The sequence below is a fragment of the Schistocerca serialis genome, chromosome 2 (genome assembly GCF_023864345.2).
Source record: "Schistocerca serialis cubense isolate TAMUIC-IGC-003099 chromosome 2, iqSchSeri2.2, whole genome shotgun sequence".
Taxonomy (NCBI): domain Eukaryota; kingdom Metazoa; phylum Arthropoda; class Insecta; order Orthoptera; family Acrididae; genus Schistocerca; species Schistocerca serialis.
In genome coordinates, this window is record NC_064639.1 from 838,888,690 (window position 1) to 838,907,814 (window position 19,125).

General features: G+C 40.8%; 1 protein-coding gene across 2 annotated transcripts in view; it reads right to left on the reverse strand.

Annotated features, from left to right (window-relative positions):
- Positions 1-19,125, reverse strand: part of LOC126458107 (TELO2-interacting protein 1 homolog) — a 141,818-nt gene that overhangs the window by 29,666 nt on the left and 93,027 nt on the right. For both annotated transcript variants that reach the window (XM_050094935.1, XM_050094936.1), the window contains exon 11: positions 11,492-11,704. In XM_050094935.1, the coding sequence (XP_049950892.1) occupies positions 11,492-11,704 (213 nt within the window). The remainder of the gene's footprint in view (positions 1-11,491; positions 11,705-19,125) is intronic.

A 19,125-nucleotide genomic window follows, 5' to 3' on the forward strand; every position in this document is an offset into this window, starting at 1 on the left:
GAAACTCTCACCAAAGTTGACAGTCATGTTTGAAAGTAGCAGTCAGCTCTTATGTACTCAGCAAGATTCAGTTTTGTACCCACAAAGACCACACTCCTACTGCTGAGTTCACGGGCATGGTGTGGAGAAGGGAGCATGGATAGGAGGTGTCTCCTGTCCTGAGCACTGGAGTATCACTCCGACGTGCATCCATCAGAGCCTCCGCTTCTCCTCCAGATGCTGAACCTTGGTTAAGCATGGTTCCTCTTACTCCCCGAGTGTTCCAGCACAACGTATAAATAGCAGATTTTGAATCTAATTCACATCCACACTACTCTGTAACCTACATGGTCCAATCACATTAACATGACCACCACCTATGTTTGAGGTCAACAAGCAATACTCCACTCACAGACGGCAGGTGGTACCACTAACAATGAAGCATATTTAAAGCATGTCATAAAGGGCATGATCATTGACTTTCGGGCCAAGGGTGGAAGCATGTCCAAAATGACTAAGCCTGCAAATTGTTTGCTGTTGCTGTGGTTAAAATATACCATGGGTGGAAAAATGGCACTATCCAAAACTAGCACTGAAGCAACTGCGGTACACTGCAGGTCGCAAATGACAGGGTGAGCAATGGCTGTGGAGTTGTGTCTAGGTGAATAGTCACGCAACTGTTGAGCAACTTATCATGCAGACGAACTAAGGGGTTACCAACAGAGTCTCCTCAACGACCATTCACCAAACATTGTCGTGTATGGGTGTTTGCAGCAGGCACCTGGTTCACACACCCTTGCGAATACCACAACTGGAAATCCACTGAGGGATGACAGGTGGGCTTTTCAGATCAATCATGTTTTATGTTTCATCAGACAGATGACTGTTGGCCTGTATGGCACGAAACTGCTGAAACCAAATGGTCCAGACATGAGGAGAGTTATGGTCGGAGGAGTGTTTTTGTGCATTCCCTGGGTGATCTTGTCTTTCTGTAAAGCACAATGGATCAGCACAAGTATGCATCTATCCTTGGGGACTATGTTCACCCCTACATGCAGTTTGTTTTTCCTCGGCACAATGGCATCTTCCAGCAGGACAACTCCCTAATGTGTCACACAGCTCTCAGTGTATTATGTGATTCTACGAGCCTCAGGATGAGTTTACCATACTCCCCTGGCCATCAAACTCCCTGGATTTAAACCCTTTAAGCAGATTTGGGAATCTGTGGGATGACCTTGATCTGTTTGTGTCATGGATCCTTAAAAGAGAAATCCAGTGCTGCTGGCCACAGTACTGGAGTCGGCATGGTTCCACATCCGTGTTGGTACCTTCCAGAACCTCACTGCACTCTTCCTGCATGTCTTGCAGCAGCCCGCACGGCAAAAGGTGGTTATTCAAGCTTTTGACAGGTGGGCACATTAATGTGACTGGCTATTGTATAATATCTGTTGTGTCGTTGAGCCCTATGAGCTATTGTATTTACGAAGCTGCAACAAAGCACTAGTCTGTGTGTGTGAAACTTTATGGGACTTAACTGCTAAGGTCATCAGTCCCTAAGCTTACACACTACTTAACCTAAATTATCCTAAGGACAAACACACACACCCATCCCCGAGGGAGGACTCGAACCTCCACCGGGATCAGCCGCACAGTCCATGACTACAGCGCTTTAGACCGCTCAGTTAATCCCGCGCGGCCAAAGCATGAGTCTAGTCTGCAACAATACCCAGGAGTTCTCTTTTTCATGTTCCAGTTAAGTTACCAATACCATGACCAGCTTTCACTGTTTGTCACGCAGAAGGACTTGGTATGCAGTTGTGAGTTTGAAGACATGAGTTCTCCGGCATACAGTATCTGCAGTGTGAAGTCAGTATGTGTGATAATTCAGTGCAGAGGTTTAGGGAAACTAATTTCTCTTCTCTGTCATTTTAAGATAAGGTCCTTACGAAGGACCTAGGGAGACTGATGCCAGCAATCAAGTTAGTGAACAAAAGTAAAAATAAAAGCAAGGAAATTTTAAGAACTGTAAGATCTGATGTTTACCAGAAAGTAGACTGGACATTTGGGTGTGATATCCCAAAGAAATTATACTGTTTTCTATGTTTGATGTTTGCAAAAGAAAAATGCTTTGGCACTCACAGATGTTGACAATCTTGGGCATTTATCACAGAAAATACAGTAGCACAGATGGTCTAACACACATATGGCTGCACAGCTGGACCACAGTCTTCTACAATAACATGATAGTAAACAACTGGACAGTACTTACACACAGTCAATTGAAAGACATGATGATCGGAGACACAAAAATTGTTACACACACTCTTATTTTGTAGTGTTTCTGAGTTTTCACTTCATGGATATGAGAATGCAGTGATTCATCAGAACCAGAACTTTCTGCAACATTATAAATTTCGCCACTGAGCCAGATGTTGATCTTAGTGATCACCTATCGAAGGCTACTGTTTGTAAAGGCACTTCTTAACATATTCAAAATTATTTACTTTTCTGAATACTGTAAGTTTATCACAACTGAGTAAGGAAAAAAAAAATGGTGCCACTCATATTGTATCTGTTATCACAGATGAGATAACTGATATTTCAACAATTCCACTGTTGAGCAGTTGACCCTCTTGCTGTACAACACAGGGTAGAACCTTTCAAAAGAGCCATATAGGATATCTGAGGTACCATCACTCACATGATTCCCATGTGCAGAGAGCTGTTGCATCCTGCAAAGAGACAAAGACAGGGAAACGAAATTCCAAAAACTGTTGCTGTAAAAGGCGTGTGTGACAAAATTAGCACCCAGTTTACTGAACACTTTAACTTCACAGAACATACTGTTCTGCAGCTTTATTTAATTCTGACAAATTTGTTTTATATGCAAGTCAATTTCTGCAAATGTTGTTGCAGAGCTCTGATGAAACTTATACCTTCGTTGAGTGAAAAAAGCTGAGAAAGGAGCTTCACAAAGAAGGAGGTTCTAACTCTAATAGGTGTTGTTCCACTTCTGCAATTCCCATTCAAAAATAATTTGCAGGACCCTTTTAGTGAAAGAATGAACTCCTGAAAATTGATTGTTATCATACAGATGACAATGTCTGAGGCTGAGTGTGGTGAGCGTACTGTAAGACCTTCGGTACACACACCATCAGATTATTTGACTTGTCACTCTATGCGAGTGTCAGCAATATGTCTCGTGGTCTTATCGTGGCATGTTTATCTTCTGCCGTTAGGTCAGATGATAGAAATGCCACTTGCACGCTTAGAGTAGCAGAATGACGGTGACCAACTTTAAACAGAACTTGATTATTTTTCACACACATTTATTAAAATAATAAAAAGCATAGATATTACATACCTTGATTCTGGATGCTGTTTACAATGGACAATCTGAAGTTCCTTTAGTCTTGGTACGTTAATCTTATTCTCACATCTCTAATACTTGACAAAGTGTCTATACATTTCTCTTCATGGCTATGTACAGGAATATGATAATCTTATTAGGTGCAGACTAATGTAGACTGGTACAGAGTGGTGCAGACAAATGCAGACTGATGCAGACTGACTAATCGGAGGTCTGTACACTTGTCGTAATACCTCGAGCGTTCAGGTATCACTTTGCGAGTGTGATCCGCAAGGAGAAAAGGTTCTACGTTAGCAGCAATCTCATTGGCTGCGTTACATATTAATACGCGGATCGGCGGAAGCAGAATTTGGTCCATCTCTAAGACATCGCCATCTCGTAGTGCGGAGACGGACGAGCGCTGTGCCTGCGCTGTTGTGCTTAGCGGGGTGCGCTCTAGTGGGAAAGTTGTATACGCGCTGACTACATGGAACTATGTACACAACACTGAACAAACTATTTATATCCTGAAGAATTGCCCTGAGACCTAGTCTTCTTCAACCATGAACTTCCCATCTTCAGTGTTCCCTTTGCTTCTTTTTCATCCTCCCTTGTTACTACCATTCATTTCTTTCTGTCTTTGTTGATCATTTAACCCATTTTTTGTGCATCCCCATTGACACTCTAGTCGTCCTTTTAAATTTATATTCCTCCACTGCTGCAAGAACAATATCGTTGGCAAAGGCAAAGAATTTCACATCATATTCTTGCACCTCTGCTAATCAATAACATTTCTTTCACACTTTTTCCAATACCAGGTTAAACATGATCAGAGAGATGCAGTCTCCCTGCTTTACACCTGTTTTCACTGTAAAACATCCAAATGCCTTTCCTTCAAACTGCACTTAACACTTAGCTACTTCAACACGCATTCTAGTCACTTTGATCAATTCTTCCAATATTGTCTACACATTTTCAATGTTGAGGCTATCATAGGCTTCCTTGGTATCTATCAACAAACAATATACCTTCTTATCAAAGTCCCATGATTTCAACCTATTAACTGAGGTATGAGGTTTCACAAAACCTTATAATGCCTACCATGTTTATCTCATCACAAGGTAGAGGACTTACCAGCAGTAAACCATTTGCTGGCCTACTGTCACAGTATAAAACGATCAGTTAAAATACCGTTGTTGATCTCCACTTCTCAGGTGGCTGTTTAAAAGCATTTGTTAATTTAAAGCACAACAATCACCAACAGTATCTCCACCTGCTCCTGTCACCTCCTCCATGTAGAAAATTATTAACACACAGATTGAGCACCTGTGGATAATGGATTTATAATGAAAACATGAGTTATGTCGAGAAATGTAATGGACAAACAATAGCTGGCCCAGCTACTCCATGATGAGATTTTCCATGACTTTTCTTCCTGTGATACTAACAGGCCCACATCACCGAATCGCACCGGCCTTATCAACCAGGCCTTGAAACATACAACCACATCCTTTGAAAAGGCTTAGAACGGCTTTTGTATATACAGCCACTGGACAAAACATTAGCCACCCCTGGAGAAATCATTACAAGTGTCATTTAATTCCACTTAATTCCACCCCTGGACTTGATAACCTGGATTCAATTAGGAAGTGCATCCACAAGTTTGGGCAGGTATGTCACATCCAGGCTAATCCATTCACTATGGATTTGATCTGCAATTCCATCAGATTGAGGGGATATTGATGTCAGCATTTTACCCATTGTTCCTAAAGGGTTCTAATTGAGGGAATATTGATGTCAGCGTTTTACCCACTGTTCCTAAAGGGTTCAAGTCTGGTGATTTTGCAAACCAATTGAGATATAATAGGAAGATGGGGAGTGTTCAGAAAACTACTCACATATTCTTCCAGCCTGATGAACCTTGGTATCGCTGTCTTGAAAAATACGGGTGTCAACAGCATACTGATCATGCAGATGTTGACTGAAAGGCAACACCTGATCATTCAGAATGTTTATTTAAACATGCTGACTCATGTTACAGGTCACCACAGTGAGTGGCCCAATTCTTATAAGGAAACAACCCCAAAAGATCAAGCCCCATCTTCGGCTTGCACCTGAACTTGCACACATTCAGGATAGAATTGCTTCATTTGTCCTTTGATGCACTTTATGATGTGCATCATTTGAATAAAGGCAAAAATATGATTCGTCAGACCATTTTATTTTCCGCCAGTCAGTTACTATCCACATTTTATGATTTCTAGCCCACTGACGACGCACAGCTTTATTTGCCTATGTGAGCAATGACCACTTACAAAGTGACTGACTCCAAACATTCATTGCATACAGTGCCCGAAGCAGGTTGGGCTGAGCCTTCACTCACTATCAAGAGTGCTCAATTACTGTCAGGTCTGGAAGCAATTTTGATTCACAAGCCGCGAAACACATCTCTGGCCCCTCTCAGTCAGTATCTTTTTCTGACAACAATTCTTAAGTTGTGTCTCTTTGTCACATGTCACACCACTGCTTGCAGATATACTGGACAGTCTGCCACAAAACACCTACATAATCAGCAACTTCAAGGTCGAACACGATTGCCCCTATTTGCCACTCTGTCATATCATTCATTTTAGCCTTATGTACATACAATGTTCACTTGGAACATAAATGTTTCACTGATCATTACTTCCTTATACTCACTTAGAGGCAGCACATGCATGGTTTGGCACTTGACTCGATCAACATGCCATTTGTAAAGGCTTAGTGATTCATCTGCGAATGTGCACTGGGGTGACTCAGTTTTTATCCAGTGAGCTCAGGTATGTTGTAACACCAGAAGACTTTAGTAAAATGCAGAATGACTTGCAAAGGACTGATGAATGGTGCAGCAACTAGCAGTTGACCCTGGACATAAAGAAAAGTAACATATTGCACGTAAATAGGCAAACAGATCAACTACTGTTCAATTATGCTACCGGTGAAATCACTGAAAATCTAAGAGCAACCATCCTAAAGTTGAATGACCACATAAAAAATTGTAAGAAAAGCAGCTGCCAGCCTCAGAGTCCTTGGAAGAAACTTAGACATAAGTAACTCTTGTTCAAGCGATTCTTGAATATTGTTCATCAGTCCATGGCATGTTGGCACATTTCATCGCAGGATCGTTTAAAGCATGAGAATGTTATGGAGATGCTAAACTTCAGTAGCAGCTGGTACAAACAGGGCATTGTGAGCACAGGAAAAGTTAGTGTTGAAATCCCAAGAGCTTACATTCAAAGATGAGCTGGGCAACATATTACTTTCTCTCACATATCTCATGAAATGACCATGATGGAAGAAAAAAAAGCAGAGAACTTAAAGTTCATTCAGAATTTTATAAAAAGTTGTTCTTCCCACACACCATTCAAGAACTGAACAGAGAAGGGGGCAAATGATAGTGTTACCAGAGGTACCCACAGCCATACACCTTATGATAGGGCCAGCCACAGCATGCCAAACTTCATGTGTGCAATGTGCACAGGCCACGTACGGGCCACGTACGGGCCAAGTCACAGCCTGTCACTCAGCTTTGCTCAATCCTTCTCAAAAGTACTCAGAACAGAGGAACATTTCATTATCATTGCAGTGTGGCATTTTGCAGTTGGCACAACTAAGATCACCACAACTGCATTGTCAGCACTGTTTTACCCTTCACTATTTGTTCGTGGTATGAAGGATGTTCACAGGTCCAGTGGCTGTTTGCACAAAAAGAGACAGTCTAGTGATCTACCATCACAATCCTTTAAAATGAATGGGAATGACAGAAGAGATGGATAAGAATTCCCAGTTCGCATAAGCGCCTAGTACTGCTTGTTTGCTACGAAATGACATTGTAGAACCATGCAGAAAGAACTGAAACTTTTAGATGACAATGAAAGAACAAAAAAATACAATGACCAATAGACTGTTCTGTACATCAAGATGCACTTTGTGCCAAATCTGCAGGCGTGTAGCACGTGATGCAATTGGTGGTATGAACAGTAATTTTTTTCTGAAGTGGCACCCATTATTTCACTTACAGTTGCAACAGTTTTCAACAGAAACGAACAAAAAGTATGAAGACTTCATATATTACAGCAAAGTACTTTGTCTGAGTCAAGGGTAACGCCTCAAACAATTTACTGATTTAAAACTCCCTACTGTTAAATCTATGAACAGAACAGCTGTTTTGCAGGAACAAAAATTAGAACACCAGGAATTTATTGCAGACTTCGCATTTTAAGTAGACTTGACTGCCCACATTAAGACAGTGCAAGGTACCTTCTTTCTTATTTCATAGGGATGCATTTGAAAAGAAAATTGCTTTGTAGAAGGGTCACATTCTCACAAAGAAAATTCAGTTCCCTAAGCTCACTGGCATTATATAAAGTGCGAGGTTCAAAGAATTCATTGTGGCCTTGCAAGAACTACATTGATAGTTTTATGAAGGTTTTGAGGACACTGTAAATGTCACATCTGTTTTCGAGATATTCTCTGTTTCAATTGAAGGTTTCCCGAGTGCGTATGCAGATGCAATCGATTGATGAGCAAGGTAATTGCAGTTTCAGTGACAAATCTTTTTGCACTAAATCTGTCCAGAATGTCTACATTGCTTTCCTCTGGCAGATTTTCCAAGTCTCTATAGTGAGGTAGCAAAAAGCTACAGTATGTCAATTAACATATTTGTGTGGAAGACCTTTTTTTGATTATGAAACTAAATAAGTTACAACTAGGTGGCAACTTGAGTGTGAAACTCTGTGAAATTGTCTGTATCTGTCCATATACCAACAGTTTGTACCAGATAAAATTTATTTTATGTCTTCAAAACATCAAAAATAATTAATTAATGTTAAAAACTTGTTTTGTTTGTGATCTGTATAGTTGAGAAATCTGAAATATAAAACCAAGTCGTGTGTGATATGACTGTACTGTCATTTAAATCTGGCATGTCCATTTACTACAAACTGAACAATTGAGTGACTGAATATGCTACTGACCACAATACTAATGACTCCAAATGTTGCTTATCACCTGTGTGTATCTATTCCTTCACTGAATACTTTCCCCCTCCCTCCCACTCCCTCCTCTCTCTCTCTCTCTCTCTCTCTCTCTCTCTCTCTCTCTGTCTCACACACACACACACACACACACAAACATATATGGATGCTCTGAACTGCTGGAGACATGTGCGTAGTAGTTTGAACAACATATCGAACAGATGAGAAATTTCCTTTCATGAATATATTTGATCTGCCCCATTCCCTTCATGATCACATGTGATTCTGCTCTGAATACACTGAACTCATTAAGTAAATGAAACTTGAGTGTACCATCAGAGAACATCAAATATCGGTAAACGGAGCACCTTGCTTAGATCAAGTTTAAACTACAGTAAAGGTGAGATCAATTAATAATATTATAAGATTTCAGCTTAAAATCAATTTAGAGTTCATTTCTTTCTGTACCATGATACATTTAAATGGTTCTGGGTGTCTTTATCAACTGCAACAAAGAGTAATTTCACACTCAGTTAAATACTGTATTATGACATTGTCTTAGTGCCACTAGGTCTTGTTCAGTTCAAGTGTCAAATAACACCACAACTCAAAATTGTTTCAAGAGATCCATATTACCGAAGGACAAGCAATGGTACCAAATGCAAGTGACTGTGGGGCTAATAACAGGATACACATAGTGTGTATGAGTAGGAGTTGCTGCCAGTCTCAATACAGGGGCTGAGTGTTCGGGTGGTCTGTCATACAGTTATACCAGCTTATTCCCTTCAAGGTCAACAGTGTAATCAGTATGATATTCGGATACAATGAGTTAGCTAGGCCATAAACTGTACATCCAAAGAAAATCTGGGACTGCACAAAATCCGGCAGAACTGGCGCAGATGCATCCAAACAGCTCCCAATGACCTGTAACCGACTCATTTCAATTATTCAGTATATTTACATATGTCTGCTTGTGTCTGTATATGTGGGGATGGATATGTGTGTGTGTGCGAGTGTATACTTGTCCCTTTTTCCCCCTAAGGTAAGTATTTCCGCTCCCGGGATTGGAATGACTCCTTACCCTCTCCCTTAAAACCCACATCCTTTCGTCTTTCCCTCTCCTTCCCTCTTTCCTGATGAAGTTTGCGAAAGCTTGAATTTTGTGTGTGTGTTTGTGTTTGTTAGTGTCTCTATCAACATACCAACACTTTCGTTTGGTAAGTTACATCATCTTTGTTTTTAGATATATTCAGTATATTTAGATTTTCAAATCCTCACAGTGTGGCAAAAGGTGAGTACTAAAATAACGCCTATAAACTGTAACTGTGTCCCTTATTTAGATTAATGTTAAGATAAAAAACAAGGACATTGGTTAAAATTTATCCACCTAAATTTCTTTGCCAAAAATTTAAAACTTGTGTTACTTGCAAATCGCTCCACATGCTTTCATCCTAAAATGTACTTGACAAATAACTTTTGTAAGGGTGAAGGAGTAAACAGAATATCCACAAACAACATACACTGAATGAGAGAGCGAGCCACAGATGATGTTATAAACAACCTTGGCAGACAATATTTTCTTACTTAAGTGTTTGTGGTGGATTATCAACAATTAGTACTCAAAAGTTAGGTGGTATATGAATGTGGAGTGATAGCCAAACCCCTTACTCCTCCCCAGTCCCTGGAATTGGAGTTGTCCAAGTGGTTGTGTCACCATATAGTGTAACAGGCCAGCACAAGGTAGAAACAGTACTTATAAAAAGATTATCGTGTTGCCTCTTCCAATATTGTTTGGTTGTTCTGAATGGAGCAGCGTCTCCTGAATTCACCTCAGAAGTGACTTAACCCTTTCACTGCTGCAGTGTATATACATCTTGCTACGCTGTTCCCCAGATGTCATGGACATGAACATGTGCACCACTCAGATTTTCCTAAAGTGCTAAGGACATCTGAGTACATCCTAAGCTGTGCCTCTCACTGCTGTAGAAAATTTACTTCCCTATCTCAGTGAATAAAAATAAGTTTCGAGAACTTATCATACAACAGACGTGCCTCAATGCATGCTATCATTTGCAAAAGACCTCATTTCAATATCTTGGATCTTTTATGAGATTATACAATTTTTATGCCACACAATTCGCAATATACAGGGACATGAATGGGCACATCGTGCACAACTGTCCTTTAGATATAAAAACCAATCATTCGAGAACAAAATGCAATATTTTTATACTCTCACATTTAAATAAAATTTTGATATCTACATTTCATTCACTGCAATGTATGAGCTAAAGCAATCACACACAAAGTTTATGCAGTGTATTTTCACCTCTAAAATTTCACGCAATGTTTTACTTAATTTGATGCACTGCAGTAAGTATGATGGATAATGAAACGAAATTCAATTTTTTATTGAGTGAAGACATCAGACTGTAAGATGTGCAAAAAATCAATTTTTTTCACTTAATAGTTTTCGAAAAATTGGATGATAAATATTTCATATTGGCCAGAATGCTGTCTCTCAGCACAGGCACCAGCATTTGGTGAGCAGAACATCCACAAAAAAAGCCTGCTCAGCATGGAATGCGATTAGCACATCTGTAGCAGCAAAAGCTTAATAATTTTCTGGATTCCAAAAAGTAGCATTATAGATGCAAAATTTCTACAGTGTGCTGAGCAGAAGTAAGACACAGATGAAATTAAATAACTTGTAAATTTCTGTTTATAAGCCAAGCTACTAGAATAAAATGTCTTGACATGCACACAAAAAATATCAAAAAGGGGAGGAACGAATGAAGATGCCAAACAGAGTCAACCCACTTATTAATATAGCAAATAGAGTAGATGAAGGATGGTGACTGTCATAGTATAAGCAGTATGCACAAATCAAACATTAACTGAAAAGCTAGTTATATGATTATGATACATAACTAATAAATGTACAATGCTCTGTAACCAATCTAACTGCCTTTATACTACACAATTTTATAACTGCTCATCAATTAGTCCATTAAAAATCTTCATCCTTGGTCGTGATATATGACAAAACAATTTTAATGACATTTCCATGATTTAATTCTGCTTAAATTATCTAAGAAGATTATATACTAAGCAGTGAAGTCCCACATGCAGATGAACATAACCTCACCAGTCCAACCATGTCCCTGAGTTGTGGCAAGTTTTCCAAATGGCCATGCCTCAAAAGGACTCCAAGTACAGCGAGAGCTCCCTGCTGCCTCTCAGGCAATCTCAAGTTGCGAGCCGTATGGAATGCCAAGTAGTCAGCATTGCTCCAGACAAGAGAAGATACATCTCCACCCGACATAACTCTGGCTGCTGCCATCCCAGCGTCTGACAATATCTGTTTGGATAATGAGTTTATTTAGACTATGCCTCAATAACAAAACAAATCATAAATATTATACATTTATAAGTTAATTCACTATTAAACAAGCATATACATTATAATTATGCACAGGTGGAAAAAACTTTCAATGTCAGACAAAATGACCATAGCCAAAGCACAGCAGGCATACCTAAGAGAAGAAACCAAATGTCAGAAATTTCTCATTCACAGTTTTGTCTACACTTGCTTCCCTATCATTAACTCTTTTAATGATTAAGTGTGTAATGTGTTAATGATTATAAAAGGCATCCTGTGACCACTAAAGAACAGTGCTGCAACCTGTTTACTCAGGTTAGGGGGCAAATTCAGCTGATACATCAGATGTGTCCAAAGGAAGTGTGTTGTGGCCTTGCTGTTAATGTTTTACATTAACAACCGGGAACACAATACTAACTTCCACATTTTTCCAGATGATGTAGTTGTCTATAATGCAGCACTCTTTGAAAAATGCTGCACAGATATTCAGTCAGGTCATGATAAAATTTCAAAGTAGTATCAAACTGAATGACTTGCTGTAAACATTCCAATGCACATTTTGCCATTGAGTCATTCCCTGTCAAGTCAACATAGTGATTTTTTCTTCCCATCTCAGATTTGGACAAAACTTGGCACAAAGATAGCCTACATACAGATTAAAAAAAAACTCAATGTTTATTAAAATATGTCAGCTATTTTGAAAATATGGTAATGTGAAGCTGTAAAAAATTGCAAAAAAAATGCCCCACTGCCATAATTTCAAATTGCTGTAGCAACCTCTCCTAATAAAGCTAAAATGATGTGAGATGTGTCATTTTGCAGTATTTTTCGTGTCATTTTGCAGTATTTTTCATGAGCTATCCTAAAATATGCAACACAATTTGGGTTTGAGATGATTTTTTTTTTCAAATTTTGATAAATATTTAAATTTTTAATTTATCAAAAAGGACATCTCCAATTTTTTTTTGAAAAATTATATACAGCACTTCACATTATTTTTAAACAATTTCCCAAGTAGGAAAGTGGGACTGTCATGGGTTCACACTTGGGTAAAATTTCAAAAATACATTTTTGTAAAATCTGTAGATTTAAGCAGAAATATACTTGATTTCTTTCTTAATGTGTTTATGCACATATTCAAATTTACTGTTGACACATGCCTTTGAACTGTTACTTGTGAAACCCGATAAAAACAGAATGTGCTTTAAGATTTCACTTCTTTTTAGTTGCTTCATTTGTTTTTACAGTATCATCCCCAGAAATTTGATATATTTCTCCGGTTGGTGTTACTGGCTTTACTTCACAAAGAACACCATTCACAAATATATAGTTTTGCAGGATAAGCATAAGACAGTGATGGGTCAGTTGGGTGAAAGAAGGTGACTAACTTCATCAAGGCTTTCGTATTTTGTTAAAACATAAGCTAACCACCATTTCTTATTGCAGATGGCACTAACATATCCATGAATATCTCTCAAAGTCAGTTTTTCAAGAGATTTTGCAACTGTTTCAACAGTAGATTCTGTTGTGTACTTCTGATGTACTTAACACTATGGGTATAAAGCATGTAACCTCTGTGTCCCTTTGATGGTAACAGGTAAAATAGACTGACAGAAGCACTCTTCTAGGAATCTTTCAGTTTCATTGTACTCTTCTTGTGCTAAAAATTCAACGTGTTCAGATGTAGTGTTTCAACTGCCCAGTCAAAAAGTTGTGGAATAAGAATTTCATTATCATACAAACTCTGTAGACTTGGTTTTGTTGCTAATCTTTTAGCAGGGCCACCAACATTATCGCTTCCAGGTTGATATGAAGGGGGAACCAGACACTAATGACATTGGTACAAACCAAAGTGCAGACTCCTCGCGACACTACTCCGGGGCTGGCACAGTTCCAAAAGAACGCCTGATAACCAAGAAATGTTGGAGAGTGGTCATCATGGAAGTGTGTTTCTTGAAGAGCAAGACAGAATGCAGTATAGGAGGAAACAAGGCGTTGTATTTCCAGTAGCTGGCAATAATATCTGTTTCAATTACACTGGATTATCATGTGGTGAGAGTCCAGGTGAGACATAAAGAAGCAGAGGGGAGGCCACGTCATTCGGTCCGTGATCATCACCAATGAGGATGGGCTGACTGATATCCATAAAAACAGGGTCTGATTCAGGATAAGGAGGAGGGGGTGACCCCCCCCCCCCCCAGAAGCTGGAGAAGCCTTGTCCTTTGACTTGCGGCTGCTTCTTCTTCTCCCTTAGAGGAAGGGAGGAGGTGTTATCAGTAAGGGATCGGACAGAGAGCGAGTGGCTTTGGGGCCCTCAGAGCACGGATCTCTCATCTGACCTGTGTGTGCAACCTTCCTAGCCTGAGAACACCAGGGAGGGGTGTTCCGAGAGGGAGCCCATCCCTATCAAGAGCCAGAGAAGAAGATGTCTTCCCTGGCCGAGGAGGAGGAGCGGTTCCTGGAGGGGAAGGGCCAAGAACTGCCATGGGTGAGGAAAGGGATGAGGAGCAGGATGGAGATAAGGGAGATGGCTGAGGAGGGGAAGACATAACTGAGGCAAAGTAGAGGAGAGATTTACAGGATGAAGTTTGTCAAACTGCTTCTGGGCTTCAAAGCAGATGAGATGGTCAAAGATCTTTATCTCCTGAATTATTTTTTCCTTCATGTACAATGGACACTCCGGTGAGTGGGGAGAATAGAGACCAGAGCAGTTTAACCAGTTAGGTGCTGGGATGCAGGGGCTCCCCACATGAAGAGGGCAGCCAAAGTCACCAGAGAACGGAGTGGCATCACATCACAAGGACATGTGGCCGAACTTGAGGGAATGGAAGCAATGCATGGGAAGTGGAATGTATAGTTTCATGTCACATCTGTACCTTGACCTTCTCAGGCAGGGTATCCCCCTCAAATGCCAGGATGAAAGTGCCAGTGCCTACATGGTGGCCCTTAGGGCCTCTCTGGACAGGCCAGACAAAATGAATGCCATGTTATTCCAGATTAGTCCTAAGTGAACTGGAGGAGAAAGTCCGTATAGAAAATTATACCCTGGGTCATATTGAGTGACTTGTGAGGAGTGATAGTCAAGGGGACATTTCCCTAACAGTTCCAGGCACAGAGGGAGACCGACTGATGGCAGAAGTTGTCTTTAGAAGGAGAGAACCAGATCTTATCTTATCCTGCTTAATGACTCAACTTCACCGAACTTGCCCTCAATATGTTCCACAAAGAAAAGAGGTTTAGTGGTGGCAGAAGTCACGCCATCAGTCCTGATACAGACCAGGAATTGTGGATAGAGTTTTTCCCCAAGCCACCAGGTTTGGCCCTCCTCCCAGGGGGTAACCAAGGAGGGTAAGACTGGGAAGGCGAAACAGGAACTGAGACAGAACTTTGTCCACCCTGGTACCACCCACTCCGAACAGGGGCTCGCCTTGTGGGCGCCATCCAGCCATAGCGGCGGCCACGTGGCAGGACAGTCATTGTAAGGAGTTCTGATGCCCCGAAAATGTGGGCAACCACTCCTATGCTTGTACAAGCTGTTCATAGTGCAGGTACTAGCACAGCCAAATGAGTACATAACAGCTCCACCACACGGACTGGCTACCGAGCTGGTCACCTAGCAAGGATTCGAAAGGGCTATGGCAGGAAGGGAGGGGAATGGGGGAAAAGGGAGAGGAAGGGGAGAGGAACTCAGGCCAAAGACACTAGGGAGGGAGTTCCCCATTTGGCTCACACTACAGATTTCAAATTTAGATATGGAGGCCAAACCCCTGAGGAAACCCAAAATAGAAAAGCCAAAAAGGAGGAGGAAAAGCAACCAACTGAAACCACAAGACAAATCTAAGTCATGAGAATAGCTGGGATAACAAAGAAGAACACCAAGAGAGGGAAAGGAAGGGGCAAAGGGAAAGGAACAACTGCAGGGAAGGAGAAGGAAGGGAAAGGTAAAGCAGCATGGAAAATAATAAAGGCTGCAATAGCCCGGGGACACATGCATGCTACACATGTTCCCACAGAAGGGCTGTGGGCCCCCTGAGGGGACTCACACACATGATCACCATCTCTGACCACTGAGGCCACACTGCAAGCAACTGCACATAATGGGAGAAGCAAATGAATGACGGGCATAAGGACAAGGCTGGGGCAGGTTGGGTGGGATAGCTAGGTGGGGGGATAGCTAGGTGGGGGGATAGCTAGGTGGGGTGGTAGCTGGCTAGTGGGAGGAATAACTGGGTAGAGGGGAGGGGATGGTAATGTATCGTGCATGTGAGAGCACGCAGAGACATGGTGGGGGGGGGATAGCTGGGTGGGGGGGGGGATAGCTGGGTGGGGAGAGGATAGTTGGGCGGGGGGGAGGATAGCTGGGCGGGGGGAGGATAGCTGGGTGGGGGGAGGATAGCTGGGTGGGGGGAGGGTAGCTGAGAAAAGCTGGATCCTTTCTGTCAATACCATCTTTCCCGTAACCCCCCCCCCCCCTGGCCTGAACCTTTGTTAGCCCTGTCCTTCACCCACCACCTATCCCCTTCCTTGCTCTCCCACTTCACCTGCGCACCCACTAGTCCTTCTCTCTCTCTCTCTCTCTCTCTCTATCTATCTATCTATCAAGCTATCTATCTATCTTTCTCTTTCTCCCTCCTCTCCTTTTACACTTCCCTTCCAATGCCCACCCAACCTGCCACCCCATCCCACTGTCTACCCTCCCAACTGCACCTAGCTGCCCTAATGTGCCCCTGCCAGATCCCTGCATGCTCCACCACTGCACTGTCATCCCTCCCCCTCTGCCCCAGCCTACTCCATACCCCCATCATCTACAGTTGCTTGCAGTCTGGCCTCAGTGGCCAGAGACAGTGGTCATGTGTGTGCGAGTTGTTCTTGCACAAATATGTGTGTACTGTCTACTTCATAAGAGGCCTTCCAGCCCAAAGCTCACATGTTTATCGGTATTTTTGTGGTACCTGTCTGCAATGCAACGTCTCCTCTATATTACGTTAAAGTTTGTGATATGAAAGAAGGCGGTCCAGTTTTCAGCCATTTTGCGCATCCCCCTCCACTAGCCACTGGCGGCCAATAATATTCATTCTCTTTCCGAGCGGCTAGCAGATAGTTACAGCTAGAGAGCAAGAATCTCGCTCCTACATGCTGCACTGTTGCCACACTTCGTGATAACCGAATTATTTATTCAACCATCCATTTTTTTTTTTTTCCTTTTTTTCTTGCAGCAGTATTGCTGTGAATGTAAATCTTATAAATGTTTAAGTGCGATTAAAAAAAAGTCAGGTGAAGGCAATAAATGTGGACTGCTTCACAAACAGGCGAGGCAGATTATTTACCACATTTATAAATTTTCAAATGTGAATTTAAAAGCAGGTATCCTACTGCTGACATTGGAAAACATAAGAATGGACTCCAGAACAATGTGGTGTCAGCAAGAGAATTGTAAAGAGAATTGTAATCGAAAAAAGTGTCAGAGCTGTAGGAACTGTAGAAACACTTGATTTCGTGTTGCCTGGAAAGCATCAAAATCACAAGGAACCTGTAACACAAATGGATAGTTTTAACAACGATGTTTTAAAGTGCTCCATGTTAATGATGAATGCCCGACATAACAAAAACATGTTACAGTTATGGTAAGTACTTTGCAAAGGTAAAGAATTTTAAAAAACGTTGGTTCCAGATACATTAAGAAGAGTTATTAGTTCAAAGAAGTGAACTAAGTGCAGGATGAACTATATCCCATATAAAGATTCGCGATACAAGAGGAGGAGGTAGTTAAACAGTGTATTACCTTGATGAAACATAGGTCAATTAGAATCATTCCAAGATCTACTGGAAAATGAGTGACGGTACTGGCGGTTTTAAAGTTCTCTTAGGGATAGGTTCTCGGATAATTATTCTGCATGCTGACTCTTCTTCTGGTTTTATTTCTGAGAATAAACTTGTATTTATGTGCAAGAAAAATAGCAGTGATTACCATTCGGGAATGAACACTGTCAGTTTTGTGACGTGATTCACAATTCTTTTCATACCTTACTTCGAAGTCGGTCTTTGCCAGTTATAATTCAACACTTATAGATAAAAAAATCAAGTACAAACACCAGAAAATCGGATATTTTTCCCTGGCTTAAAAATAAAAATGTTAAGCACCATATAAAACAGATTCGTGCCGATCTCCTGCAGCTCGTTAATTTATACTGTACATGTCACATGACAGAATGTATAAACTTGACTTCCTTGCACGTGAATGGGATCACACAGTTTTGTGTTTACCCAAATGTCACTGTCATTGTAGCCCCATTGAATTAATTTGGGCAAAGGGTTTTAAGGGTATGTGAGAGAGAGAGAGAGAGAGAGAGAAAAAAAAAAGACATTCAAGATAACATACAGTGAATCGCTTGTGCATGAGGCAATAGACAATGAGGCAACAGACACCATCCCACCTGTAGTGTGGGCACAGACTCTCTGGTATGCTGGAAGCTTCAGAAAGAAGAATTTGGCAGGGAGGTGATGATGGATGTAAGCCTTGAACCTATCATTACAAATTTAGAATCAGATTGTTAAGAAACATTCAAATAGGAGAGATGATGATATTTTGATGTGGACTTTGGAACAAAGTAATAATATTTCTTAGTTTTAAAGACTCGTGGTTTAAAAACTGTTTTTGTCAACATATCAGTTGCATACATAATAATGAGAACTTCCTAGAATTTTTGATTGGGACTTTGTATCCTTTTAATTATGCAGAGTATAATGTTCAACATATTGCCCAAGGAGAAGTTAAGCTTCTCCTACCATGTTGTAAACCTCTGTCATTTTCAAGGCATGAACTGAATAAGGCCCTAAAATGACAGTAACTGTTAATTGTCGAGACATCGGTGGTGAGTTATTCGCAGATTACGTTTAATTGTTTACTTGTTCAATGGATTATAAATGCAGTCTCTCACTTTAATATCTAACATGTTAGTTTACACTCATAATGCCATTAACAACGAAAAATACAACAACTTACTGACCATTTTTACAATAGTCTTTTCTACCACTAATTCTTTTTTACACGCAGTGATTACATTTAACTGTTGTCAAACACACACACACACACACACACACACACACACACACACACACACACACACACACACCCCTTACACATCTTTAAAAATTCTATTGAGTAGAAGCAGTAGTCAAGCAAATATAATGATTTCGGTTTGTTCTTGAAGTTAATTTTGTTGTGTATTAAATTTTTACTTATAATGCACTTCAAATCGCAATAAGTGGTAATTATTGCAAGCAGTTTAAGTGTCGTTTTGAGAAAAAATGTACTTCACGTCTCCACAAAGTTGTGTCAGCTGTTCTTGCCTCCCGACGTCATGCAGAATAAATCTGCAGAGCAATGGATGTGAATTAAT